The sequence below is a fragment of the Lynx canadensis genome, chromosome D4 (genome assembly GCF_007474595.2).
Source record: "Lynx canadensis isolate LIC74 chromosome D4, mLynCan4.pri.v2, whole genome shotgun sequence".
Lineage (NCBI taxonomy): Eukaryota > Metazoa > Chordata > Mammalia > Carnivora > Felidae > Lynx > Lynx canadensis.
This window is the reverse complement of record NC_044315.2, coordinates 67,952,832-67,980,694: the sequence shown is the minus strand read 5'-3', so window position 1 is coordinate 67,980,694 and position 27,863 is coordinate 67,952,832. Positions and strand designations below refer to the sequence as shown.

The 27,863-nt window shown below is 44.5% G+C and overlaps 1 protein-coding gene across 6 annotated transcripts in view; it reads right to left on the bottom strand.

Annotated features, from left to right (window-relative positions):
• Window positions 1-27,863, bottom strand: part of ZNF462 (zinc finger protein 462) — a 133,815-nt gene that overhangs the window by 2,364 nt on the left and 103,588 nt on the right. For all 6 annotated transcript variants that reach the window (XR_003964055.1, XM_030292733.1, XM_030292739.1 and 3 more), the window contains exons 9-11: window positions 27,457-27,593; window positions 18,101-18,324; window positions 3,678-3,810 (exon numbers count right to left, since the gene is read on the bottom strand). Coding sequence is in view for 5 of the 6 variants with exons in the window: in XM_030292733.1 (XP_030148593.1) it covers window positions 3,678-3,810; window positions 18,101-18,324; window positions 27,457-27,593 (494 nt within the window). In the remaining variant the exon portion in view is untranslated. The remainder of the gene's footprint in view (window positions 1-3,677; window positions 3,811-18,100; window positions 18,325-27,456; window positions 27,594-27,863) is intronic.

Genomic DNA, 27,863 nt, shown 5'->3' with positions numbered 1-27,863 from the left:
CTGACATCTACTCCTCAATTGGTGGTACTCATGAATGTGGGGGTATAGACATTTCTGGAAGGTCTGTTGCAAACATCAAATACTGACGGTCGTTTTGTTTTCTCCATGGCGCTGGGCACATGTTAGGGGTCTGATCAATGTGGATTGGCTGGCTAATTGTTTACAGACCACTCCTCCTGGCAAACTCAAAGATGAGAGCTCACGTGGCCTTTGTGTTCTCCCGAGTCCTAAGCCCATATGTCTTTCATTATACCACAGAGAGCCAATCTCCTTGTGGATAATAAACAGCAGGGCCGAGACGGTCCTGCAGCCACGCAGCAGAGTGAGGGCAGCATACGGGGAAATGTCCATCATCTCTACATATCTGATCACCCTATGCTTGTACATACAAGATGCTACAGGAAGATGTCCTCTGGTTGAAACACTTCATCTAATAAAATCCTCAGGATGATGTTAACAGGATAGGTGTCTCTGTGCTGCCTTAATCTTTAGCACAAAACGCTATGTGAATGGGCCAGTTTTAACAAAAGATGAAACATTTTCTCACAAATTAAGAAGATCACCACACAAGCCATTAAAAATAATTGCACAGACTATCTTCCTTGATTCTTTTCATTGGAAATGAGACAGCACCATCTGCTCTGCGCATTAATTCCTTAGCAGGGATTATCTTGGGCAAGAAATCAACAGAATGCCTTCCTGACTCCTCCCAACTGCATAATGAGAGGGGGGTGGGGAGGATTCTGCTTGGGTTAATTTTGATTTCTTCATGCCTGGTTTCTTCTCTTTCAAATTCCCTCCGAGCTTCCTAGGCAGGACCTGCGATATGGCCACGGTCAGTCTTCTCTCTAGTTCCCGTGTTGGAAAGGGCGCTGGGAATGGGGTGGCTACAAGGACATGAGCCCCCTGCACTGAGCGTGCCTGATGAAAGTCTACACTTGCCAACGAGGGGCATGCTCCTGGCACATTTGCTCCTTTACCCTTAGGAAACATGAAACCAGTCATCTATTCTTTCCAATGGCTCATGCTGTTTCATCCTCAAAGGAGGAGGCCAGTCATTACCTGTCACACATCAAATAGCTCTCCATCAGCCCTGAGAGCTGCACTAAAGCCACCTCCTGCTCTACTCCTAGAAGACAGACCGTCTGGCAAAAACTCCCCGAGGCTATTGTGTGCCATTTCTTCTCATTGGCAAGAATATACCTAGATGGTGGAGAATGGATTCAAAGGAGATGAGACAAAGGAGGCTGTTCTTTCAAGGATCAGAGAGGGGGATGGGGAGGGTTAGGCTTGTAATTCTCATTAACATTACTAGAAGTTACTCATGTAAATCCCCTACCCTCAGAGAGAGGAATACATGCCCCTCTACCCAAAGATGTTCCCCCCCACCATGTGGTTACGGCTCATGAATGTGGATACTACACTTTCCAGTGAGAAGTGATCAGACACCATGAAATTCTTTACAGTCAAACCGAACTGGTCTGTCGCCCCAGTGCCCACGCAAAGGGGGCGGCCAAGCCAGGCAAGGAAGGAAATTTGCCTGGTGCCCCACGCACCTAACTGCCATCTATTTTTCTAATTTGCTATGCTTTCATTCTGGAGGAGTCACAGGGAGGGGAAGACTAAAAGGGCTTCTTGCCTCTGCAACACTTGTAACCTCTAAAATCGTATGTGCTCAGCCTTAGAGATGAAAACAAGTCATAGTAACCAACAAGGAATAACTTATTTCCTAAACAACAGCAGGGCACAGAGCACCATGAAGCAAAAGGAGCCTCTGTCCCCCCTGTCAAAAGCATCCTCTTCTGGAGAACTCTGCTAACAGTGCACAGACGTTAAAGAATTCATCACTAAGAACATATTTGTGAAATGTTAAAAAAAAAAAAAAAAGGAAAAGAAAATTAGAAACCATGCTTCCTCAGATCACAGCCATTTCCCTTGCAAGAAATGGATCACTAAGGCATCTACTAATAAAAGTTGTAACTTTACAAGGGCAATCAACGTACGTGGTAGGGTGTTTTATTTGTCCACTCATTTTTCAGGTTGACCATGGGTACGGGGGTTTTGAAGAGCGGGCAGTCCCTGCTGTTGTCTTCACTGGGACTTCAGGGGCCCGAATGGACCCCCACACTGCAAACCTGTGGTCCCCTGCTACAGTTGTCATGGTGGGGACGGAGTGGAAGAGGGGCTGGGCAGGAAAGAGAACAGAGAGGAGAACCTCCAAGCGAAATGGCCACCAGAGAGGCATTTGGAGGCCTGCAGACCCACCGGGTAAGGAGGAGAGACAGTGACATTCTGCAGATGTGCACCTCGGAGGGAGGCCCTAAGGGGATTCAGGTCTACGTTCCCTTCAGTGAAGAACATCCCACTGCTCAAAGTGTTCGAGAAATGAGATGTAGTATAAAGAGATCTTGGCTTTGGAGCCAGAAGACCTAAATTCGGCTTCCAATATATATGTTTTTCCTTTGAACAAACTCTTAAATTTTCTGGGACTGTATGTCCCCCTTTGCAAAATGATAATACATGACATGGCAGGGCTATCATCGATGAGGTGGTTACTATGCTTCAGGAACTGCGCTGGTGTCTTGTACATCATCTCATTTAAGCTCTCCACATCTCTAGGAGGTAGGTGATATTATTATTGTCAGTACACGCAGATGGGATAAAACGATTTACCCAAAGCCATAGAGCTAGTTAATAGCACAACTGGGAGCCAAATTCAGGCAGGCCAACTGCAGAACCCTCTACGTGATATCAGATTAAAGACAATACTGGACGTGGCACATAAGGATGCTCCATGCCGATAACCTCATCCCATTCTTATCGTCACTGGGATGGTATCTATCCTGTGTATTTCTCATGTTTTTTATCCAGGTGCTTTTGATGAACCCCTAATAACTACACTAACACATCTGAAACCCATAGTCTTATATGCACCCTCTGGAGATTTCCACAATATTCTATGTTGAACAATACAGAAAACCAACTCTAGATCATATAAATGTAGGCCTACATTTTTTTTTGAATGGTTATATAGATATACTTTTGAAAAGCTTTATCTTGAGAATAATCCTGGACTCAGAGGAAATTGGAAAAAGAGTACACAAATCCCATGAAAGCTTGCTTTGTGAACACACGGCTGAATGAAAACTGTCGCTCCCTTTTTCTCTCTTTACAAGGTGTTAAGGGCCAGGCAGAGGGACTTCCGGAGAGGGCTCAGGGTTCGAGTTCTTTGCAGCCTCCCTCACCACACAGCAGTGGCTGCCCTACCAGCAGGAATTTTACGTAAGCGCTCAATGGGAAGTTCACTTACATTCCTCGTAATGAAACGTTAAGCTCATTTACATTTACGGTGTCCTCTGTGTTACTGTCTGCCCATCCTTATTGTGAAGCTTCCCCAGACACCAGTGGTCCTTATTAAAAACAAATCACCACCATATATTTTTTAACAAACATATAGCTATAGTTAGAAAATGTCTGTTTTCCTTGAAGTTTCTATGGCTGGTAATAGTTTACAAAGACATGGCCCCTGACATGTTTCTTAAGTCAGTCTGTTCTGCTACTTAACTAAGAAGGATCATTCCTTCTGTTCCTCCTACAACAACCTTCTGCCTCCCTTCTGTCTCACCATGGACGTGCTAGATGCCATCTGGGCCTCCGAGGGCAGGGCTGAGACTAACCTCTGTCATCAGCCTTGCTGTTCATTTCTTCTTCCTTGTCCTCGTCATCACTGCTGGAGCTCTCCATCTTTTCCTTCATCTGTTCCAACTGATCCAAGTTAACCCGTCCAACCAGCTCAAAGTTACGGCTCACCTGAAAAAGGCCCAAACAAATGATAGAATAATGAACCGCAGACTGAACAGGGTTCTCCCTGGGGGAGAGATCTTTCCAACGTCATCTTCCAATGACCGTGTTTTTGGAATCAGGACAGTACAACACCAGTGCCTAGGAGACCCTTTTCTTCACTTTGACTATTCCAGAGGCAGGTCTGTCCTCATTCGGGCTGGAATGTCCACATTCCAACATTTTTAAAGGAACACTGGACCTTCCTTACTAGATTTAGTATAAAATGTGAGCTACAGTCAACAGGAAATCAGAGTATCACAAAGCCTGGGGTACAGAGTAGGTGTCCAATGATACCTTTTGAGTTGATTTCAAAGGTGTAACTTTTTTAAACTACCTAAGTTTCAAACACCTCTGGAGGTGAAGAGGCTCTGGAAGGTTCCTGAAAACTTAGCATGAGAATCACAACCTTCTTCCCCACAGTCTTATAAACCTGGAGGTCTGGGGGCTACCCCAGCTTAGGCCAGATAACAACTATCCAACTCCTGACTCCAGTAAATGGAAAACAATACTGTCACTGTTAGTGTTACTGTTTTCAAAGCTGACCATAACCTGTAGATTGAAGCTGGGACTACCTGAGAAGAATCTAGACGAGTAACTCCTAAAAGCCCTTTAAGTGTTAACTATGGCTGATTTTTGTTTATGTAAAACATGGTTAGAATAATGTGGGAATCCAAACTTTCTTCCAAACAACACCCAAGGGAAATAAAAATCCACACTAAAAAAACTTTATAATGATGTTACGTTTAGGGTTCTTATGTCAACAGTAGCACAAAATTTACCTTCTTGACTAATCTATTTTCAGAGTTTCTCCAGTTTGTATGCATAGAATTATCAGGAATGACAGGTTAGCACAGGACTCAAGCCAACAGTATGTCTCAAGTCATTCAACTGCGATGGGCTATTCCTCTGTGGAAGGTGCCGTGCTCCCCCTGTTGGGGGCCGGGGGAGGGACCCACAGAGATGAGTGAGACCCTGTCCTGGCCTCCAGAGGCTCACAGTTTAGTTGGGGAGGGAAGGCAGACATCATTCATTAGATTTCAAGGTATATTTCAAGAGCTGCTACAGAAGAGACAGAGCATATTGAGGGCACAGGAGAGGAAAGGGAGAATTTACAAGATAATCCCAAAATACTCTCTGGGACCAGACTGGAACAAAGATTTGCTGAGCACCACCAATTCCATATGCCTGGCAGATGGGAACATCATCATCAACTGTGACAAATGCGAGAGAAAAAGACTCAGAGTAGCAGGGCCAATAGACAGTCCTGTGAAAAGACTTAATATTGCCCCAACAACATCCTGTAGAAGGTAGGCAGCGTGCAAAAGGAAGAAGAAAACTCAGGATAAACACACTTTTAAAGTGAGAGGAATAATAGATTGATCCGACTTTAATAATGCAATCCATGAAATCGGTTGACAGTGGACTTTGCCAACAGCCCAACATGAGGGAGAAAAGAAGTTTCTGTTGCTCTCATTGCTAAACGCTCAGGGAAGGCAAGAGCTTGCTTTGCTCATCTGCAGAATTAATTAAAATGAAAAGTTAATGGACTAAGGTGAGAGGGAGGAAGAGTCACGTTCAGAATCTTTAGTGCTCTTTCTTGCTAACAGTTCACAGTAACTGTCTTCAAGGGACTTCTGCTTGCAGCACCTTCCTACCTGGGATGTATCTACCACGCCTCACTCCTACAGACCCACAAGGACTTTTATTTCTTTGTTTGTATGACATAAAACCAAAAAAGAAGAGCAGAAGGAGAATGAGGTTTGAAGTCTGACAGACCTGACTTCGAGTTCACAGTTTGCCATTAACCACGAGATTGTGGGGAAGTTACTCAAGGTACACCCTCAGTGTCCTCGTTTGTTAAAGGGGGTCAGCCCAGTACCTAAAACATAATAGTTCCCCAAAATGTAGTTTCCTTCTCCTTTCTGGGAACGTGGCCTTTTCCAATTTTGGCTTTTGGAAACACTTATAACAAGCATCGTAAATGAATATTTATGAAGTTATGTTTAGCCACAAAGTCTACGTTTTAACCAAATAGCATTTATGACAAATATTTGAATAAAAGTTTTCTGGGTTGCCAGTTTTTCAGGAAAAGGAGGCAAGGTTCCAATTTACCTAACTTTGAAATATGTGTAAAGTAACATATCCTTATGTGACCAAAATTTTCTTTTCTTTTTTGTTTTCATAAACGTTTATTTACTTTTGAGAGAGAGATAGAGAGAGGGAGGAAGAGTGCGAGCAGGGCAGAGGCAGAGAGAGAGGGGGACAGAGGATCTGATGCGGGTTGACAGCAGCGGTCTGACGCGGGGCTTGAACTCATGAACCATGAGATCATGACCTGAGCTGAAGTCGGATGCTCAACCGACTGAGCCACCCAGGTGCCCCAAGCGTAGCCCTTTCTGACCACCTTCCTCCGCTTTGCACCTCTAGCCGGGGCAACTGCAAGTGTGTGTGAAGGGCATGAGGGCGGCCGTTGCCAGGAAATGAAAATAAGGAAGCCAAGATAAGATAGGTCAAAAAGAATCCTCAAATGTCTCCTTTAATCAGGTCATTTATCCGTTCAGTCATTTGTTCGTTCCTTCAACAAGGACCCCACGTATGCCAGGCCCCATGCTAGATGGAGAAGCCCCTGCTTCTCAGGGAACTCATGACAGAAGGAGATCTGTCACAAAACCAAATGTTATGTTTTTCTTTTCCTCCTTCTGGGTTTTTCTGAGGACTGTATTTGCCCATTTTCCCGTCACCATCATCCCTCCACCGGAAAACTGTTAACATGTTGGAGTCTGCACAATTTTAAAAGAGTACATGACATTTTCACGGTATGACGTTCATCCGGGGCTAACCCGGGATTTATTTGTCCTGAAGCTTTCTAAAATCTTTGTTAGGCAATTAAAAGATTTCAAAGTGAAAACTCAAAATTTTGCTATTTAACCAGAAGATTTTAAAATAAAAACCCTTTATGATGTTGGGTTCTCCCTAAACTTTAAATTCCCAAATCAGCCATCCGATATTAATATAACAGGAAGACTCCTTGATGCATTAACAATGTCTTTTAACTATTATTTGGAATTTTAATTACTGCTCAAAGATGTTAGTGCTTTATCATATTCATTTTTTTAAAATACCGTGGTTTTTAAAATGGAGGTATAGCTAACACCCAATATTACAGTAGCTTTGGGGGTACAATGAGGTAATTGGTTTATACATTAGGCTACGGTCACCACCATGGTAGATACGTCCAATCAGTCCACGTCGCCATTACAACACCACTGGCTCTAGTCCCCACGCTGCGCCTCTCATCCCCGTGACTCATTCATAACTGGAGGCCTGTATTTCCTATTCCCCGTTTTGCCCCTCCCGCCACCCCCTTCCTTCTGGCAACCCTCAGTTTGTTCTCTGTATTTATGGGTCTGTTTCTTTGTTTATTAGTTCGTTTTCTAGATTCCACATTTGGTACCTGTCTTTCTCTGACTTATTTCACTTAGCATCATACCCACCAGGTCATCCTTGCTGCAGTTTTGAGCCACCGTCTCTCACCTGGAACACTGCAAGCCCCCTCCCTCCCTCCTCGCTGCTTTCCCAGCATCCCGTCTTGCATCTATTTTCCCGTGTGGTCTGAGAGATTAAAAATAAATATGTAAGTCTACTCATGTCAGTTTCCGCTTGCCCGGAGGACAAAATCTCAACTTCTCACTGTAGTTGGAAATGGCCAGCTATCTCCTCACCGGGCCCACCTTCTCCAGACCACCTGAACCGCCACCATCCTGAACTTACTGACGTTCCCGGACTACGCCATGCTCTGGACTTTCTGCCTCTTCCTGCACAGGCCACTTTCTCTGTCTGAAATTCTCTCTACCTGCTTCTGTTACTCAGGGACTCCTCTGTCTTCTAGCCCTGCTTCCGTGTCACTACATCCTCCATAAACTCCTCCTCGGTTGAATGTCCTGGCTCTATGCTTCCGCAGCACCCCCCCTCCCCTTTTATAACTCCTCCCGCTCAGTGGTTAACTATTTATGGCCTGAGCCTCCCCCACTGAACTGTAAGCTCATGCGGACAGACAGACAGACACTCTGTGCATCTCTTTCACAGCTGGATCTCCACGGCTGGTGCAGTGTCTGCGTTAGAGGGGGTGCTGCTCTCTCCTGCCTACAGTACTTCTTCGTTTTAATTTACTATGTCTTTCTTTCCTAAAAGCACGCATGAAGAATAACTGGAAAATAGAAAAAGCTTCAGGTCCAACTATCTATACATATAACTGTTAATGAGTTATTGTATTTCTGTATTCCTGTTCTCTATGCATAGATTATTTAATTGCTGTAATCATGTTAAAACCTACAAGTGTGTATCCTGCTTTCTTTTATGCCTGGCATGGTATAAATACCATTAATGATCATTTTCAATCACTATAACCAACTGAATGGACTACACCTTACTTGACTCCCCCCATATGAGTTCGCCTTTGGCTCTTGGCTTTTCACTATTAAAAATGCAGCAAGCCATCTTACTGTATATAAATCTTTCTTTCATGTTTAGCTTTCACTTTATGGGCTAAATTTCCAGATGTGAAATCAACTCAAAAGCCATGGAGTTTACTGAAGTTCCAACAGATTTCTAGGTCGGCTTCTGAAGTGATCATACCAGTAAGTTACTTTCCGGACCTAGAGATTGCGCATATGCAGAGGACATACTGAGGGAAATTCACTTCTTTCTCTGGAGGTGCCAAGAAATTGACTGTCTTGTCTCCCAAAAGGCCCACAAGAGAGGGAGAAAGACCAAGGGTAAGAGTTTGAGATTTAGAACCTGGTTCCTTGAAGCCTTTGGAAGGCAAAAGAAACCATACATGTGTTTGAAGATGGGCTTGTTCAAATACATAATCCCTCAGACTGTAAAACTATATATAGATCCTTATATCCGTGAAAGTTATTTGCGATTGCCCATGAATCCAAAGTCCCCTGTGCAGGCCAGTAGCCCTTAAGAATGTGAGACGAACCGCCAACAACCAGCAGAACCTTTACCCGTTAACACTGGAGTGTGCTGACGCTGTAAGCCCTTCCGTGCTCGCGCCTCGTATTCAAGCTTTGCCAACTATGTTTGTCTTTCTGTCTGTTGTTTTTTTAACCATTCAGCAAAATGAATGAATTTCCCTAGGTATGAAGGAATTTCCATATTCGAGGCTTATTCTAAGGGGAGAAGTATTGTATGATTTACAAATATTACAAGTTGAACATGCATTTTCATGCTGTCCTATGGTGACAAACCCAGTCTTACAGGCAAGACTGATATAAACTTGCTGGTTAATGAAAGAATGAAATCAGACACCCTTGTCTTCAGATTACTTCGCAGACATTAAATGGGGGGATCGCGATGAAGAAAAAAATCCCTTAATGTTTCCAGAGTTCCCCCTCCTTCTCACTTAACATTTGTACCTTCAAAAGGGTCAAGCTGTCAGGATGTTCACGTCACCTAACATTGCATGTTCATGTTACGAAGAAAGGCCAAAGTGAACATTTTTATTTCTAGAAGAAGTGACACCAGAGAGCATGGGAAAGCTGCCTCTTACACGAGAAATGCCCATCTCAGTCCCATACCAAGGATGCGTAGAGCTGCAAAGATTTTAAAGGCCTTACAGCATGGCGGGCAAACTTTGTGCAGAGCACCCGATAAGCAAGTATTCCAAGCTTTCTGGACCATGTAGTTTCTGTCACAACTACTCAACTGCCGCTGGGGCTTGAAAGCAACCACAGACAATACAGAAATGGATGAGCATGGCTGTGTTCCAATGAAACTGTATTTACAGGCACTGGAATTTGAAACTCATATAATTTCATGTGTCATGAAATACTACTCTCTTGATTTTTTTTCAGTCATTTAAAAATATCAGAACCATTCTTAGCTGGTGGGCCATATAAACACAGGCAGTGGGCCAGATTTGATCTATGGTCTAGAGTTTGCCAACCTCTGACTTATAATAGCAGGTGGTCTAGGGGCGCCTGGGTGGCTCAGTCGATTAAGCCTCTGACTTTGGCTCAGGTCATGATCTCACAGTTCGTGAGTTCGAGCCCCATGTTGGGCTCTGTGCTGACAGCTCGGAGCCTGGAGCCTACTTCACATTCTGTGTGTCTCTCTCTGCTCCTCCTCCACTTGTGCTCTCTCTTTCAAAAATAAATAAATAAACATTAAAAAATAATAATAATATCAGGTGGTCTACCCAGCGATCTCTGCCTATCTTTGAAAGTCAGAACGAGAATGAAATCAGTAGGAGAAAGGGTCAGCACAGCATTGTCTCTGCGATTTCTTATAGGAAGACGGTCAAAGGTGCGGGTAAAAATCTTGAATTCAGAGCATTTCGATCAGAGCTCCCGTAAAAGCTTCTAGAAGGGACATTCAGCTAAGTATATTAAAGTTCTACAGAAGAGAAGCCGTGACACCATATTTGCTTTGCTCCGTGCTGCCCTCCTATTTTGTAGACACCTTTATCAAGCACAAATCATGCTGGCTTGTGGTTCTTTACTTAAGCTTGTGTTACCTCCTTGCTTATAAATTCTTCCAGGGTAGCAACCATTTCTTATTTAGCTTTAAATAAGCGCAGAGTTTAAGGTCGGTCATCGAGTTGACACACAATAAATGTTATTTGAATGTACTGGTAACATAAAAACCATGGGAGACCATAAAGTATAAAGAACCTCATAATACTATACCCAATGATAAAAATTTGCTGGCTAATAAGACTAGATATTTTCTAAAAGATTTTGTTCAATTCTTAACAAATATCTATTACATACTAAAAATTAATCCAGGTGTTTTCACATGTATCCCTTAAACCCTTATGACCACTCTGAGAGAGATGTGTTACCTTCCATATTTGTAGATGAGGAAGGCAACACTAAACAAGTTCAGTGATAAAGCCAGGATTGGAACTCATATCTTCAGATGCCATGGCTCCAGCTTTCCCCATTATAATGCAAATCACCTAGAGAAATGCAAAATTAGCCCCCCCCCCCCCGCCCCAGATACCGACTGAACATAAGAGGAAGGCAGAAAGGTACTGTGACTTTATAATGTTGCAAAACTTGATGGGATAGAGGAGTAGAGTCTTTTGAGAATTTTTTTCAAAATAAAAACCTTTCTAAGAACAATAAGAAGAAAGGACAGAAAAGTACCCAGGAGGGTATGGAGCACAGAGGTCAAGGAGAATATCTACTTTCTTTTGTAATCACTGAGTCAGAAGCAGAAAAGATGCTTCTGCCAGACTTAGCTCAGCAAAAGCCCAGACAAAACGAAGTTATTTGGAAAATCTCAGAATAACTGCAGTCACAGGTACTGAAAAAGCCAAGTAAGAAGCATCATTAAGAAAGTCAAAGAACTTTGTTGCTGGCCAAATGAGCTGTTGCCAATCTACTAAACTTAAAATCTAGGGAGGAAAGATGCGGTCAGTGTTGCCACATTTTGCTTACGTGAACAAGCAGGATACTTAAAATTTCCTACTTGAAAAGCGATTTCATATATTGGTTTATTTAGCAAACAGCTACCAGATACTTTATTGTACGCAGGGAATTATGACTAGATTTGGGAAGAAAAGACAAATAAGTAATGCGGTTTCCATTTCAAGAATGTTGCATCCAATGGCAAGACAAAGACTTGTTAAGAGTTAAGTGTAAGTTGAGGCAGATTGAAATAGGTGCCTTAACCAAGGAACAGTCTCATGCGGCCTCGGAAGCAGGAACAATGAACCCTGGAGAGTTTAGTGGACAGTTTCAAAAGTTACAGGCAGAGAACCTCTTCAACTGCCTACTTGAAAAATAACATGTGTGGTTATGCGAGGCACATCCCTCTGAAAAACGGTCACACCTCTTGCTCATCTACTTCTGATTTCTCAGTCTTCCAAAGTCCCTGAAAGAAGCAGGGTCTGTAGCTGACAAACCAAGAAGCAAGACGAAGCAGAGTTGAAATGACCTGATCTTGTAGAGAAACATTCGCCTTGCACAAATCCTCAGTCGATCAAGACAAAGCTGCTGGTACTAAGTTTTGAAATTAAATACAATCCAGAAAAAAGTGTGGCCAAAGGTGTGTTGTATAATTTGGGAAGGTTTTCCTTTGGTTTTGTTTCTTCTCCTTTCCTTTGCGGAACACAAATGCTCTATGTGACTTTTTGCCACTATGGATTTCACTAGTCCAGAAAGCTGAACGATTTTATTGGCGAAACTAAAATGTTGGGGATTCCTCCTGAGCTTAATGTTCTGCTGCTTCCCCTAGACTGGCAAAAAGTAAGAGGAAGAGATACGAGTTCCTTAGAGTTCGGCCGCCTGAGGCTCCATTTGTATAAAAAATTAAAAACATTTCAGAGTAAATTCAATTAGTGAATGTGTATTGCCTGAATAGACTATCCTTCTAAATTTAATATAGCGAACATGACAATTTTATGAGCTAACCAAGTTAGAGATAATATATTTTTATGTTCCTTAAACTAGCAAAGAGACTTCAGAATCATAAAGAACACTAACAAGGTACTGCATATACTTAAACTTTCTTTAAAAAATGTTTTTTAAATGGGAGAAGAGCAAGGTATTTTTTTTTCATGACTTCATGGTTCTTAAAAATGTCGTCTTCATTTTTCACCAGCATTACTGATGAATGGCACTACTGATACGAGACTTCATTTTGTGTGTGTGTGTGTGTGTGTGTGTGTGTGTGTGTGTGAGTGACAGAGAGGGGGAGGGAGGGAAGGACCGAAGGAGGGAGGGACTGAAATCATAGAAATCACAGAACAGACCTACTGAGATTGGAAAAATAGAGCCGAAGGATGAAAAAACAGAATTTCAAATAGCCTCCTGGACTGTTTACTTCAGATTCCAAGAGATTGCAAGTGAGTCTTTGTTCACAGGCGCAAAGATTAAGGTCTAGAAAGGCAAGATGCTGTGTGTCACGTGAAAAATGAGGGTGCTGTCATATGTCTTCTACTTCACCTTGGCTTCTGAGGATAAACATGGCAGTGTACAGCCAGTGCACTTGGGAGTCTGGTTCTTAAATGGAATGGTTTACTTGACTTCAAGGATCCTTCCTGCTGTACCAGTATTCTGTCTAGTCCATGAATGATAGATACAGTGTGACAACTTTAGAGACACTCCTTGAGGTCTATGGGTTTTTGCAGGCAGAATTCCGAAGTCCAGGTTTGGACGTCCAGTCCTAATGAACAAAGTCCTTTGGCTGCAAATACATCCTACAGTCTCTTAGTTTCTTCCATAGATTCTCCCCACCACACAAAAATCACCTAAAGCTACCAGTGGAAGAATATGATGAGCAATGCACTCAACACACAGTCTTACTGGGGAAAAAAAAGTAAACCTTAATTTAGAACCAATTGCTAAAGTCTACTGCACGCTTTATTTTTGGCGGTTAGCACAATAATCTGGATCTCCAGCATCTTGTAGATCTATCTGTTCCCAGGATCAAGTTTATAAAGATGTGAAAGCCTGTAGGACATTAACATTTACTGAGGATCTATTATATGTGTCAGGTCTTGGGAAACTTGAATCTTTCAGGTAGGAAGAATTTTGATTTAATTTTTGTGTTGGGAGTGACATAAGGGTCAACGATCATAATTTACTCACCATAAAACTCATCTGTTTTAAATAGTTTAGGGAGTTTTAGTAAATTCATGCGTTTATGCAACCCCCACTACAATCTGGCTTAAGAATTCTATCTCCCTGAGAAGTTCCCTCATCACTTCTGCAACCATCTCCCAACCTCCAGCCCCAAGCAACCTCTGATCTGCTTTGTCTCCATAGTTTGCCTTTTCTAGAAATTTCATATAAATGGAATCATATAACATGTGATCTTTCATGTCTGGATCCTGTCCACTTAACATGACGTTGCTGAGATTCATCCATGTTGTTCTGTGTCTCAGTAGATTCATTTCTTTTTATAGACAAGTAGTATCACGTTGTATGGATATGGCACATTTGTTTATCCATCCACTTTATGTGGAAGTAGATTTGCTGGATCAGATGGTTAAGTTGTCTGTTAAACTTTTAATATATTTTTTATTTTTATGATTTTTTAATGTTTATTTATTTTTGAGAGAGAGAGAGAGAGAGACAGAGCGTGGGCAGGGAAGGGGCAGAGAAAGAGGAGACACAGAATCCGAAGCAGGCTCTAGGCTCTGAGCTGTCAGCACGGAGCCCATTGCGGGGCTCAAACTCACAAGCTGTGAGATCCTGACCAGAGCTGAAGTCGGATGCCCAACCGACTGTGCCACCCAGACGCCCAGTGTCTGTTTAACTTTTAAACAAATTGCCAAAGTGCTCCAAAGTGAATATGCCATTTTACATTCCAACCAGTGCTATATGAGATTTCTGGTTTCTCCACGACTTTGCCAACACTTTGGTACTATCGGTCTTTTTTTTTTTTTTTTTTAATTTTTTTTTATTTAATTTTGGGACAGAGAGAGACAGAGCATGAACGGGGGAGGGGCAGAGAGAGAGGGAGACACAGAATCGGAAACAGGCTCCAGGCTCCGAGCCATCAGCCCAGAGCCTGACGCGGGGCTCGAACTCACGGACCGCGAGATCGTGACCTGGCTGAAGTCGGGCGCTTAACCGACTGCACCACCCAGGCGCCCCTTTTTTTTTTTTTTAAGTCTGTTTATTTTGAGAGAGAGAGAGTGAGAGTTGGGGGGGGGGCAGAGAGAGAGAGACAGAGAGAGAGAGAGAGGGAGAGAATCCCAAGCAGGCTCTGAGCTATCAGCACAGAGCCTGATGTGGGGCTCGATCTCACAAACCCTGAGATCATGACCTGACTGGAAACCAAGAGCTGGATGCTTAACCAACTGAGCCACCCAGGCATCCCTGGCACTATCAGTCTCAATTTTGGCCATTCTCGTGGGTAGGTAGTGGTATCTTACTGTTGTTCTCATCTGCATTTCCCTAATGAGGAATCTTACTCAGTGTCTTTTCATGGGATCATTTGCCATTTGTATATCCTCACAGGTTAAGTGTCTATTCAAATTTTTTTCTAATTCTTAATTGAATTATTACCTTCTTACTATTGAGTTATAAAAGTTCTTTGTGTATTTTGGTTAAAATCCTTTGCCAGAAAGTGACTTTGCAATTTGCTTCCAATCTGTTTCTTGCCTTTTTGTTTTCTTAATAGTGTCTCTGAAGAGCAAAAATTTACGTTTGATGACGTCTAATTTACCGATTTTTTTTTCTTTTAATGTCCATAGCTTTTGTATAATATCTAAGAAAATTTCCCCTAACCCAAGGGAGATTTTCTACTTTTTTTCTCCCAGAAGTTTTATAGTTTCAGTTCATACATGGAAGTCTATGATCCATTTTGATTTAATTTTTGTGTTGGGAGTGACATAAGGGTCAACGATCATTGTTTTGTATGTGGAAATCCAACTATTCAAGCACTGTTTGTTGAAGAACCATCTTTTCCTTATTACTTTGGTACCTTTGATAAAAACCAACTGACCACATAGATGAGGATTTATATCTGGACTTCTGGCATCACTGATGCTCCTGAGTATTGTAGCTTTAAGGTTAAGTTTTGAAATCAGGAAGGGCGAAGTCTTCCAATTTTGTTCTTTTTCCGCACTGTTCAGGCTATTCTAGGTCCTTTGCATTTACATTTTAGTATCAGTTTGTCAGTTTCTATCAAAGAAAAGAGATTTTGACAGAGATTACACTGAATCAGTAGATCGATTTGGGAAGAGTTGCCGATACGGAGTCCTCTAATCCAGGAATACGGTACATATTGCATTAACTTACTTCTTTTATTTCTCTCAACAGCATTTTGTAATTTTCAGTGTGCAGCTTTCATAGTTCTTGTGTTGAATTTGTTCTTAAACATATTCTTTCTGAGGTTATTGTAAACAAAATTGATCTTTTTAAAATTTCATTTTCAGATTTCCATTACTAGTATGTAGACGTGGAATTGATTTTTAAATATTTACCTTATATCCTACAACTCTGCTAAACTAAGTTAATATTCTTAGCAGCTTTTTAAATAGATTACTTTGGATTTTCTACGTACAAAGATCACATTGTCTGTGAACAAGAGTGGTTTCATTTCTTCCTTTCCAATTCTTGAATTTCTTGTTCTTGCCTTATGGTCCTTGTCTTTTGTATTTGAATTATTAGCAAACTCCCCTTCGGTACGCTGTACATCGACACTCTTATACTCCTTCCATAAATGCTGATGTCACCACAATGAATGACCACTTTTACCCAGTGTATGTCACTGCCTACCAGTCGAAACTTCAGTTTCAGCAGCACTGCTATCCTGCTTTATAAAAGCATAGTGAAAATACAATATCACAGACCATTTCTAGGATACAAGGTATAATTAGTGAGTTTAAAATACATTTTAGTTCTTCGGGAATAGAAGTGCCTTTCTGGTGGGTACCACAGCTCAGCTCCTGAGAGGAGCATGCTGGCTCTCCAGTGCGGGGAGAGCAGGACTGAACCTACACAACTTCTGGGAAAGGGAAAACGATTCCTATGTGGAAATCGGAGAAGAGACACAGAACCGAAGTGACTGGCTGCAGTTGTACAGTAAATAGTGGAGACGAGATTCAGACTCACGTCTGTGTGGTTCCAAAGGCTCTAAATTGGGCCCCTCTTTTCCAGAGCAGCCCATTTCCCCGATGGGTACCCGGAAGGCCCAACCTTCCGCGTCTGCTCGGGAAGCCTCTGGTTCCACATCTGCATGGTTCTAACCTTCTCACCGGTGACTCACAGCAAGTGTGTAACCACCAGAGAAGAATTTATCTTCCGGGTCTGCTCTCTCCCAAAATACCAGCCCAAAGGCCTGAACGCTATAATAAAAAGATCTGAGGTGGTGACATAAATAAGATCCATGTGCATAAATGTAGAGAGCTGGGTTTGAAATGGGTGAGTTTTCCTTTTGAGTTTGGGGGGCAGAAATGCCCAGGAAGTTTGAATAAGGAAGGATATGAAAAAGTTTTTCAGTGAGGGCCATTCAAGCTTTTCTTCTCTGCTTTCGTTTTTGGGCAGACACTTTACAGAATGAACGCATTCCAAAGCAGAAAAGTGACCATGAAACCGTTACATTGTGGGTCGGGGACAGAGCTCAGACTTCTTTCTCAACACCCCACAGAAAAATTCTGACCCTCAGGTGCGGATGATTCAGACTAACATCTTGATAACGTGGGCTTGTAAGGTCAGAGAAGAGGAGGACACAGATCACAGAAAAAGGAAACTCTCAAAAGCGATCCTCATTGCGCCTTAAGTAAACACTCCCTTGATCTGTTGGATGTGTTGGTTAATTAGAAAACATTCCAATAGGCTTTTTTTCGTGAAACAAATACAAATCTTAACTCCTCTGCACTCTGTGCAATACACGAAACCAGAAGCAATGCTCTCCGTTCCCAAATGTGCCAAATAAGCCCTCTGAAGCTGTCCTATAGGATTCTGCCTTTTGATCAGAAGACCTCTGAAGAGAAGTTTTTCACAAACCCCTTATTTTAGGTCTTGTACGGATTTGTTCTTTATCAATCCTCCTCCCCAAATAAAACATGTATTTTACAGCCCTTAGAGCATTCAGACACGAATACGAATGCCTTGGAAAATCTCTGTAGTTAGCAAAATACTGGAAACAGCCTACATGGTTGAGGGACAAGGTGGCACAGCCACCAGGACAGGGGCCAGCAACCATAGCGCAGGCCGCCGCTTACTTCCAGAAATACAGTTTTACTGGAACCCGGCCATCACGCCCATTCACTTCTGTCTTGTCTGTTGCTGCTTTTTTGCTACAAGGGCAGAGTTGAGGAGTTGCCACTAAGACCATCTGGCTCGCGAAGCCTAAAATATTTACTATTGGTCCTTTACAGAAAAAGTTGGTCAGCTCCTGTGACGATACGTTTAAAATAATACGGAAAAATGATTCCTGTTAGGTCGTCAAGAAAAAAAAATGTGACGAGGACACGACACTTCATGTATGGTGTGGCCGGGAGGATGCGCAACAAAGGAAGGTGGGCGGCAAAGAGACAGAAAATGTTACGCGGTTGGATCTGGGTGGTAGCGTGAGGGGTGATTTTCCTTGTCCCCATCTATGTGTTCCAATTCTCTAAAATGCCCCTGTATTTCTTTCATCATAGCAAAAACACCGAACCTCACCTTAAACATTATTTTGGCTCAAGTCACACGGTGGGTGTGACTAAACTCGGCTCTGTCTCCCCGCCAGGCGCCCTCCCCACCTCCCACGTATGCTGAGGGGCGGGGGCAGGAAGGGCAGGTACCTTATGCTCGTCCCGAAGGTGGCTGTCCAGCTCCTCCGTGTGCTTGGTCTCGTAGTAGCAGAGCTGGCATTTGTAAGGTTTCAGTTCATTGTGCTTTTCTATGTGTTGCTGGAGGCTCTCGTCACTGGAGCAGGTGAAGGTACACTTATCACAGCGGAAAACTACTCCCTGCAAGTATTTTGACAGTTTGGAACGGCACACCTCAATGGGGACGACGCGCTCTTCTGTGGAAACAAATTGAACGGAAAGGGGGACATTTTTACTGATGGGAAAGTAAGCACGTGCTCTTTCTTTGGAATATAGGAAAAAACGCACCCAGTTTTGCTGCTTCACGTGGGTCCGTGTCTGAACTCGCATGCGCGCTGCCCCTCCCTCAATTCCCCAAACAGCACCTTCCTCTGGCACAAGTAGGTGGTGTTGTTTTTTTAATGTTTACTTACTTTTGAGATAGAGAGAGAGAGAGAGAGAGAGAGAGAGCATACACGAGCAAGCGGGGGAGGGGCTGAGAGAGAGGGAGACACCGAGTCCAAAGTGGGCTCCAGGCTCTGAGCTGTTGGCACAGCCCGATGTGGGGCTTGAACCCGTGAACCGTGAGACCATGACCTGAGCTGAAGTCACACGTTCAACCGACTGACCCACCCAGGCGCCCTGTGTGGCCAAAAGCTCTGCGTACTTAACACCCAGAATGAATCTTTACAGAGAGGTGGGCAGGCTGGAAGGTGCTCACTAACTCCTGCATGGAGGTGGTCAAAGGAGGGGAGAAGAACAGAAGTGGCTGCCATTTTTATCAACATAAATGATTACTGACAGCAACCACGAGCACAACCCAGTTCCTTAGCAAGGGCTATTTAGGCTGGACCTACAGATGTCTCTAAGCAGGAAGAAGACAGATGGCCCCCGAGTACCTCTGTGCCGCCTCTGTGCACCTTCCAGGCAACTCTACTAGGCTGGAGTTACTCCTGTTTTTGCAAATTAGTAAAGTGAGGAACAGGGCTCTTGAGTAACTTTCCAGAGGTCGCAAATGTTGCCATTGGCCCAGCTGAGATCTGCATCCCTGCCTGTCCAACTGCAAATCCTTTATGTCCTACCATTTCCAAATTCCACTCCTGTTTCCCCTTCCAAGACGTTCTCAAGGAGACTGTTTTCCTTGTCCTGAAACCAAGGGGATCTCAAATCTAAAAACAAATCTAAAAACAAAGGACCTGTACATTTTCATTCACTAAAACTCCAGCTCTAACTACGGAAGAGCTCACAAATGAAATGGCTGCAGGCAACATGCAGGGGGAGGTGGGGGCGGCGTGGGAGATAGGGAGGATTTGTGCCTTTTCAGACAATCTGTAATCTGATTGTCACAAGGGAAAAAATAAAAGAGAGAGAGGATTTGGGTGCTTTTCCCATTAACATACCAAATGCTGTAGGGCTGGAAATGCGTGCGCTTGTTTATTTTGCACTCTCTCACCCTTGTGTTTAACTGCTCAAATTAAATTTCACACCAGTCTGCCCAGAGTATCGGTGCACGCGCCAGATATCCATAACTGGGATAAAATTAAAATCTGTGCTATTTATGCAGGGATCAAATATAGCGTGTGTTTTCATGCTGTGTCTGGATTTCAGAAGACTCTGAAAGTTTACAAATGGACGCACACAACATATACTTATATTATTTAGAAACAGCAATGTATTATTAAGTCAAGAAAGCGTGATTTCTTCTCAGCGTCACTGAGTAGCTGTGTGCTTCCAGAGCATCAGTGTTTTGTGCACTGATGCGATTCTCCCTGTGAGCCCTCCCTCCCTTTGTTGCTGGCCTGCATTGACCCCCGGGGAATTTTCCCCACCCAAGGCCATGCCTTAGTCCCCACCACCACATTCTCACTGCAGGGCGGTCATTGCCTTGGGAGTCCTTGAATACAGCGATTAATTGGGCAGCAAAAAGCTGGCCAGAGGAAGCGTGGAAGGTGATGTCTGCTGCTCACTCCCCAGAGCTCTAATGCATATGTTATTTTCCCTATACAAAGAGTCAGTCGCTTATTTAGAAATATAAATATTTTTAAACCAAACTAGAGCAGACAGCTAAGAAACACATGATTATAATGTAATCCACACATTTTCTTAGAATAGCAAACGTTGAACAGTCTTCTAACCATTCAGTTCCATGATTTGGTGTAATCGGGGGGAAAAAATGCTCGGGCATGAGCCAGCCAGAGCCTTAAGAAAGCCCATGCTATGATGTTCTAGTCCTTGAGTCCAGGGTTTCTCGGTAGTAGCGCTACTGACATTTTGAGGCCAAATAAGTCTTTACTGTGGGGGCTGGACTATGCATTGTAGAATAGTTATCAGCATCCCTGGCCTCTACCTACCATATGCCAGCACGCCCCCACTTCCCCGGAAGTGACGATCAAAAATGCCTCCAGACAAACGCACCCTGAGGAGGCAAGATGGACTCCGGTCGAGCACCGCTGCTCTTGCTCTTATACAAAGTGTTGAGCATCACCTCCAGCTGCTCTGGGTTAAGACACACGTGGACAAAAACCATGAGGAAGCCGGTGCTCACGGCAAGAGATAGGGGTACAGGCTGAACCCCTGGGACCAGCTCCCACACCTCAGGAGCTCATGGGAAGTGCGGATACAAACTTTTCTGGCACCTTCCTTGAGAATGCATCCCCCTGCTCTGCTCTTCATGTATTTTGTCATTTCTACTACGTCTACCCTCCGCCTCTGGCTCTGGTTCCGTTGAGCTCAGTGGAGCTGGACAACGGCTGGTATAATGTTCAACGTAACGAAGCCTCAAACACCTTGGAGACAGCCACGCAGTCAGCCCCCAGGCTTCACCTCTGCCTGTAAATAATCTCTTCTTTCAGACCTGTTTTTTAATGGGTCTCCCTTTCCATTCCTCTACCACCTTGGTCAGTTTTCTTGGCCATTTCCAATTTCACTATGTGTGTCTAAGTGAATTTTACACAAAGTCGTGAGCACCCAAAATACTCTGGAGTTTAAATAATAACTCACGTAAATGACTGTGGCAATTTACCAAGAGCCCACTAGGTTTCAAGTACCGTCAGGCACTCTACCCTCACTGTTGCTTTTTCTCTTCGTAACACTCTGCCAAGACAGTTTTATTATCTTTAGTTTATTGATGTGGAAACTGAGGACTGGTCTGGTGAACTACTTCCTCAGAGTCACTCTTCTAGCTCAGAACCAAGTTGTGACCTGGAAACACAGGTCTCCTGCCTGACCTTGGCCAGTGCCCTCCTCCTGGAACATCCGATCTGCACTTGGTGTATTTATGAGGCTTTTCCCCCTAATCATTTAAGAATACAAAAGCTACACTCATCTCTAAGGCAACCCTCTCTATCTGAATTTCTTTCGAATATCTACTGAATTAGATAATAGGAAACTTCCTGCTCACTTACCCTGAAACGTAAGACTTCCCAGTTCCAAACTAACACATTCCCAACATCCCAAGTCTCTTATTTACATGGACTTTTACTAAGACATTAATTTTTTTTTTCACTTTCTAAAAACATGGCTAACATGACCAAGATAAAACACAAGACAGACGGACTTTGAAAGGCGGGCGAATCACCGGCCTTTTTCTGAATGAGGTTATTCATTATTGAGGCAAGTAAAGGACATAAAGTTAGAGACTGGAATGTTTCCAGGTATGGATGGAGCCCTGTCTTGGCTACAGAAGCTGAGTGCTAAGGGCTTTTTTTTTTCCCCCTATGGGGGCAGCGACAACTGTGGGCCTTTCTTGACTTTACACCTCTCAAAATTACCTTGAGTAAAAAAACCAAGGCTTGAATCACACTCATTGTGACTCAGCTTCCAGAGCTGGCTGCAAAAATATTATGACTTCACCAGTTTGACTACAAGATAGATTCTGTCTCTCATCTCTTCCTACTCAAAAGTCGCTTGGGGCTGCAGCTGGACATAAAACCCAAGAGGCTGGACCCCAGAGTATGCCACACGGAAGCCTGCGGGAACTAAGGTGCAAAAGAGCCTAGAAGTGTGTGCCATCAACTCCCATGGTGCTCAGTGGAAAAATCGGCAGATTTGCAACTACAAGGAGGGCGGAGGGTCATTTCTGTTCAAAACAGAGAGAAACCACATCACTGTGGAGTCCAGAATCACCAAGTAAAAATTCTTCCTGAAAGGCAGACCACAACACACATGGGTTTCCTCCCCACAACCTGCCAAGTGTAAAGGAAGCATGGAGAGATTTGGAAGTCATTCACTCCAACAAACCCGTATGCAAATGATCGTGCTAAAGGGCGGAGACCCACTTTGGGCCAAAACCAAAGCCCCACCCATTACTCTCAGCCAAACAAGAGATAAAAGCCCAGTACTAGAAAGCCATTAAAAACATAACAAGAGTTTCTAAAAAAAAATCATTCCAAAACAGAACCCTAAACGGATACACATAAACATAAGGACAACGGTTCCTGGTGAGTTATTAAATGTGACGTTAGCTGGGCTACCACTGTGAAGCTAGAGAAAGCTGGGAACTGCACCTCCAATTCCAACAGGCAAAGGTATTTGATGGGGATGGAACGTGTACTTTCACAAATAAAATGAAAGATTGGCAAACTCACTGTATTCTGTTTTTCAAGAAAAATGACAGACATCAGATAAATTAGGGGAGATTAGTTCTGTTCCAAAAAGACACCCACCTGTAGGATTCAGTGTTAAATTCAGTGTTTGCCTCAGTACTGGGGTTATAGGCTGGGACACAGAAACTTTAAGCTAATACGCCAACTGGAGACCAGCCCCAGTGATTACACAGTTCCATAATTATAAATAAACTTCTCGGGGAAAACTGTGTTTCATCCCTATAATTCAGTCTGTACCCAATTTTCTGGGTGCACTTAGGAATGCAAGGTGCAGGCAGGCAAAGCTATGCATAAAGGGTCGTGCTTCCCGTGGTGGGAAACTGAGAAACTCTGTGGAAATGTACCCATGAAACTATCTCTTCCCTTGTTCATTGTCTCTCTTCCCATTAAAGTTCAAGTTCCTTCGGTGCACAGACCTTGACTGACTCTTCATGGCAGTATCCCTAGAGCGTAAAAGAATGCTAGCATATAGTCAATGTTCAATAAATATTTGTTGCCTTGAATGAAGACCCACCGAAAAGTCCTACCACCAACATTTTCCTTCAAACAAAAATCTCAGGGCTTACTTTTTCCCTTTCTAAACTGCTCCAATCATGGCCAATCTCACCAAATTAACCTCACCCAAGTTCCCCAAAGAAATGGGTCTACCAATGCTTTGTTTCAATCTTTGCTAAATTGGTACTCCCATCTGTCTACTGAGTGAAGTTTAAACTCCTACACTGGCATCCGAGCCCTACCTAATTTGGCCAGAATGCACGTCAGCTTTGCCCCCTGTTCCCTTCAGCCCCTCTCAGAACATTCTTAATGCCACTCTGTCAACACATCTTGTTTCCACCTACCTGAGCAGTTGAAATTTTTCCTCCTCCTCCCCCATGTAGTAAGTCAAAGAGTGCCCCTCAGAAATGTGTGTGCACCTAGAACCTCAGAAAGTGACCTTAGCGGGATAGGTCTCTGCAGATGTAACTAGTCAGGAGGAGGTCATAGTGGATTGGGGTGGGCCCTGAGCTCAAGGAGTAGTGTTCTTGTAAGAAGAGGAAACACACTCAGGGAAGGTCAGGGGCAGACAGATGCAGAGAAAGGAATGATGCAGCTACAAGACAAGGATGTTGGGAGCCACTGGAAGCCAGGCGGAGCCAAGGAAGGATTCTTGTTTGGAGCCTTCACAGGGAGCACAGCCCTGCTGTCTGTCAACTTGAGATCAGACTTCTGGGCCCCAGAGCAGCAAGAGAGTACACTGGTGTTTTAAGCCACCCAGGAAACCAACATACCCCACCTTCAGTCTTCTCTGCCTGCTGAAATGTCATCAGGGCTCAGTTTGAAAACCACCCTCCACCACGTTTCACTGCCCCGAACACAAATACGCCTGCCGCAGTGAATCTCCTAGATACCCATCCCTCGCTAGCACATGCTTCATTTCCTTGAGGAGGGCGGGTACCCGCCCTCCTACACCTCATCTTGCCCACGAACCCAGCACAGTGTGGCACGTAATGAATGCTTGCTGAATGCATGGATAAACAGTACGCTCTTTCTGGCCACAGCCAACATAAACCCATGATCGCTGCCCATTCAGATTTCCCATGAGTGAAATGGATTCTCCTCCCTTTCCTCCCTATTTAAATATATCATTATGTCTGCATAAAAGGCTAAGGAAACTCTATTCTTGCAAGCAGGATCTCAGTCCAGGGCCAGTTCAGAAGCTGTTTTTCTTGCCTTTCGTCCCAAGTATTTTAATTAACCAAGGCCTCAGAAAGCTCTCTTACTGCAGGCCCCAGAGGCCAAAGATGTTTACTCCTCTGCAGAGCCAGGAGGGCACAGGTGCAGAAGGAACCACATCTTGTTACTTTGAGATCGGCCGCACCCTGAAGTTGCAAGGCAGACGCCCAGCCCCGTCTCTTGACTTGTCAAGACCAGCGTCCCACTGAGATGCCACTCTGAGTTGAGACGGGACCCTGAAGTCAGGCCAGGACACAGATGGCAGCCATGGCTGTCCTGAGGCACCTGCCGCCTGTGGTTCAGTGGTCCTCATCTCCGACCTCCAGCCCCACAGGGAACTCCATCCTCAGACCCAGCTGCCACCGCCACTAGAATGCTCAACGGGTGACACCGACCAACCTCCCAAGGATGAGACAGTGACCTGCTGGTTACAGGCATGGGCTGTGGGGCAGACAAGCCTGGGTTCAGAACCCAGGTGGGTCACTTATTAGTCATTTGGATCTTGAGTCACTCTCCGCCTCTCTGAACCTTTTCCCCTTGTTATCAGGGATAGCAGTAATGCCCACCACAGAGGGTTTTGTGAGAATTCCATCAAATAACATACTGAAATCACTCGGCGCGGCACTAGGTACTAGTGAGCACTCAGTAATAGTGACTGTTGTGGTTATTGATGTTGTCATTATCACTACCAATCCCCAGATACTCCTTTATTCCAGACTGGGCGCTTTCTGATCCTGAGAAGAACGGTATTTATATATGTAGATGGCTCTTTTGTTGTAAGTCACCTCTACAAATAAACAGAAGAGACCGTATGTAACCAGTGACGGGCAGTATGATGGATGGGTCACGGGATCGGAGGATGGAGCTGACTCACAGCTGCACGGTTACCACTTGAGTGACTCCAGCTCAACAGCCTGGCCCTCATGGTCCCTGAGGGACTTACCACTGTATTTGTGGTGGGGATGATACACCCTCTATCGTACGTGGTCCCCTTCAGGGGACCCCACTGGAGAAATTCCTTCCGGATTCAGTGTCGAGGATTCCTGGAAATCTCCCCAACAAAATTTCAAAGGTCTAACAGGCACTCTAAGTCCATTTGCTTCTCTGCCGCGGGAGGCTGGAACCTCAGAGCCAAGTAAATCCACAGCCCACCGTTGACAGGTGCACAGCACCTCAGGGCATACGCTGGACACCAAGCTCTTGGGGAGCCTCTTCCTACTTCCGGGGGACTTTCCAGTTGCTTCTTATTTTGCACTTCTGCCCCGATCTCCCCATTTGTTTTAATCCTACAGTGCTGCACAAACACCTTTATGATACCTTAAACTCTTTGTGAGGTGACCGCAAATAACTAGAGCAAATCAAAGAAAAAGCGGCTTGTGTCAGTTTCCTGTTTCACACATGTGGAGCGGGAACACAAGTGATAGCACTAGCCCTCACGATGCCGTTGGATAGGAGTGACTTAGCATCAAGTGGAGCATTCGCAGTGTTAGCATTTACGCCCTCTGCCCCCTACCCGCTTTCTAGAATTCTCGGCTCAGGGAAGGAAAACCCTTGAGCTCGCTAGACAGTGAAGCTCTGACTCCGCCAGGCAGCAAGATGGGAACCCAGAGGGAATCAGCCACAGAAGTGAGGCCTCCCCATTTCTGTTTGCTCAGCAGCAACACTACTCACGGCCTCTCCCCACACTGGGAGGGGTCACAGAGCCACCATGACACATGGGCCGGGGGACCAGAAGTCAGGTGACCCAGGTGCAACACCGGGTGGGACCACTCTGGCCAAGAATTCCCGCCTAATGTTCCTATGCTGTTTCTCCCCGCTTGCAGGCGGATGTCCCGGCCAGCAGCGACCTCACGTCTCGTTAGGGTGGCCTTCCGCGGGGCGCGCAGCAGAGATGGGCGAAGTGTCACAAAATGCAGTGGCCCAAGCCCGCGGCTCTGGGGAAATGTGGGCAACTTTGAAAATGCTCAGAAAACATGCAGCATTTCAGGGTGAGTGACATCTCAGCAGGATGGCAGAAGACACTCACTGCTTTTGAGGCACCTGTGGCCAAGAGTAAAAAGCTTCTTGAAAGGTTAAAGGCGAAGGAAGGCAGACAAGAAAGAAGAGGAAGACGAGGAGGGAGGGAAGGAACGAAGGACAGATGGAAAGATCAGTGGATGATGGAAACAGCAAGACATCAGCGGTATTCCGGTAATCTTTCTCCATCCACCTCTGGGTTGAATCTTTTTAGGACAAAGTAGTTTTTACATAAACATATTTTTCCTTCCAATGCGGAGGAAGCCTGTTGTTTAACAGTGTTTTAATTGGCCAAGAGTAAACTCAACTGCAAGAAAAACCAAAGAGGACTTGAAAGAAATATCCCTGTTTATCAACAGGAACCAACATTTACGGAACACCCGGTATGCCTCCGCTAGGGAACACACTAGACCTTTTGCACGTTATTTCGTAGGCTTGACTGTCCTCTCTTTTTATAGACGAGACAGCGGGTGAATACAAGAGGCTTTAAAACCAGAATTTAAATCTGAAGCCTATGGTATTTCTAAGACATATCAGGCCACTTTTATTTTTAAGAGTTTTCTCTCTCCATCCATTTCAAGGGAAACTCTGCATTCTGCTTTTCAGAAATCATCATTTTGGTCTCCCTCCAGGGAATTGCTTACAACCATATAGCAGCTCTTCACATTTTATAAATGAGTCCTCACCCGCCCATTCTGTTTCTCATTCACTCCTTCCTCAGCAAGGTTGTGAGGGCAGAGGAATGACAAGGTGAAAATCCCTGATGCTGAGAAGCCCCAGAGAAGCATGCATGGCAGAGCCCTGCACCCTTGCCTCCCTCCATGGGGAGGAAATCCTCGCAGCAGGAACGAGTTTTTACCGTTGGCCGTCACTGTGGCAGTCCCCGTGATTTCCTGCCTGGAGAGAAGGTGAGGAACAGGGGACCAAGGAAAAGGTGCCAAGGACACCCTGAGAGGGCGTCCCTGTAATCCACCCTCACCCCTGTACCCCAAGAAAACCGCCACTTAGGAAGGTTACCTCGGTGCAGCACGATGTGGTCGATCATGTTGCGTTTGTATTTGGTGTGATAGAGGCAGAGAGGACAGCGGAGATCTTTGGGGCCCTCCTCAGGAACCGCCGAATGCCCGGCTTCCACGTGCATAGTAAAAGCAGATCTGGGAGAGAGGTGTGGGGGACAGGCAATGAGTGTGATAGGGGATCATGTCACCCACACATCCCCTGCTGGCTATCTTCCTATGGGGCCTCTGGGTGTGACATCCCAGCTTGAGGGGCCAAAGTCGTAGTCGTTAATCATGTTGCTGACCACAGGCTCCTTGGTCACTCCTCAGACAACTGAACATTGTCGTGCAGCGGTAACTTCTTTTTGAAAGTTTTGCCACTTGGCTGGGTTCACAGCTTAGTTTGAAAAGCAATGGATTTCCCCA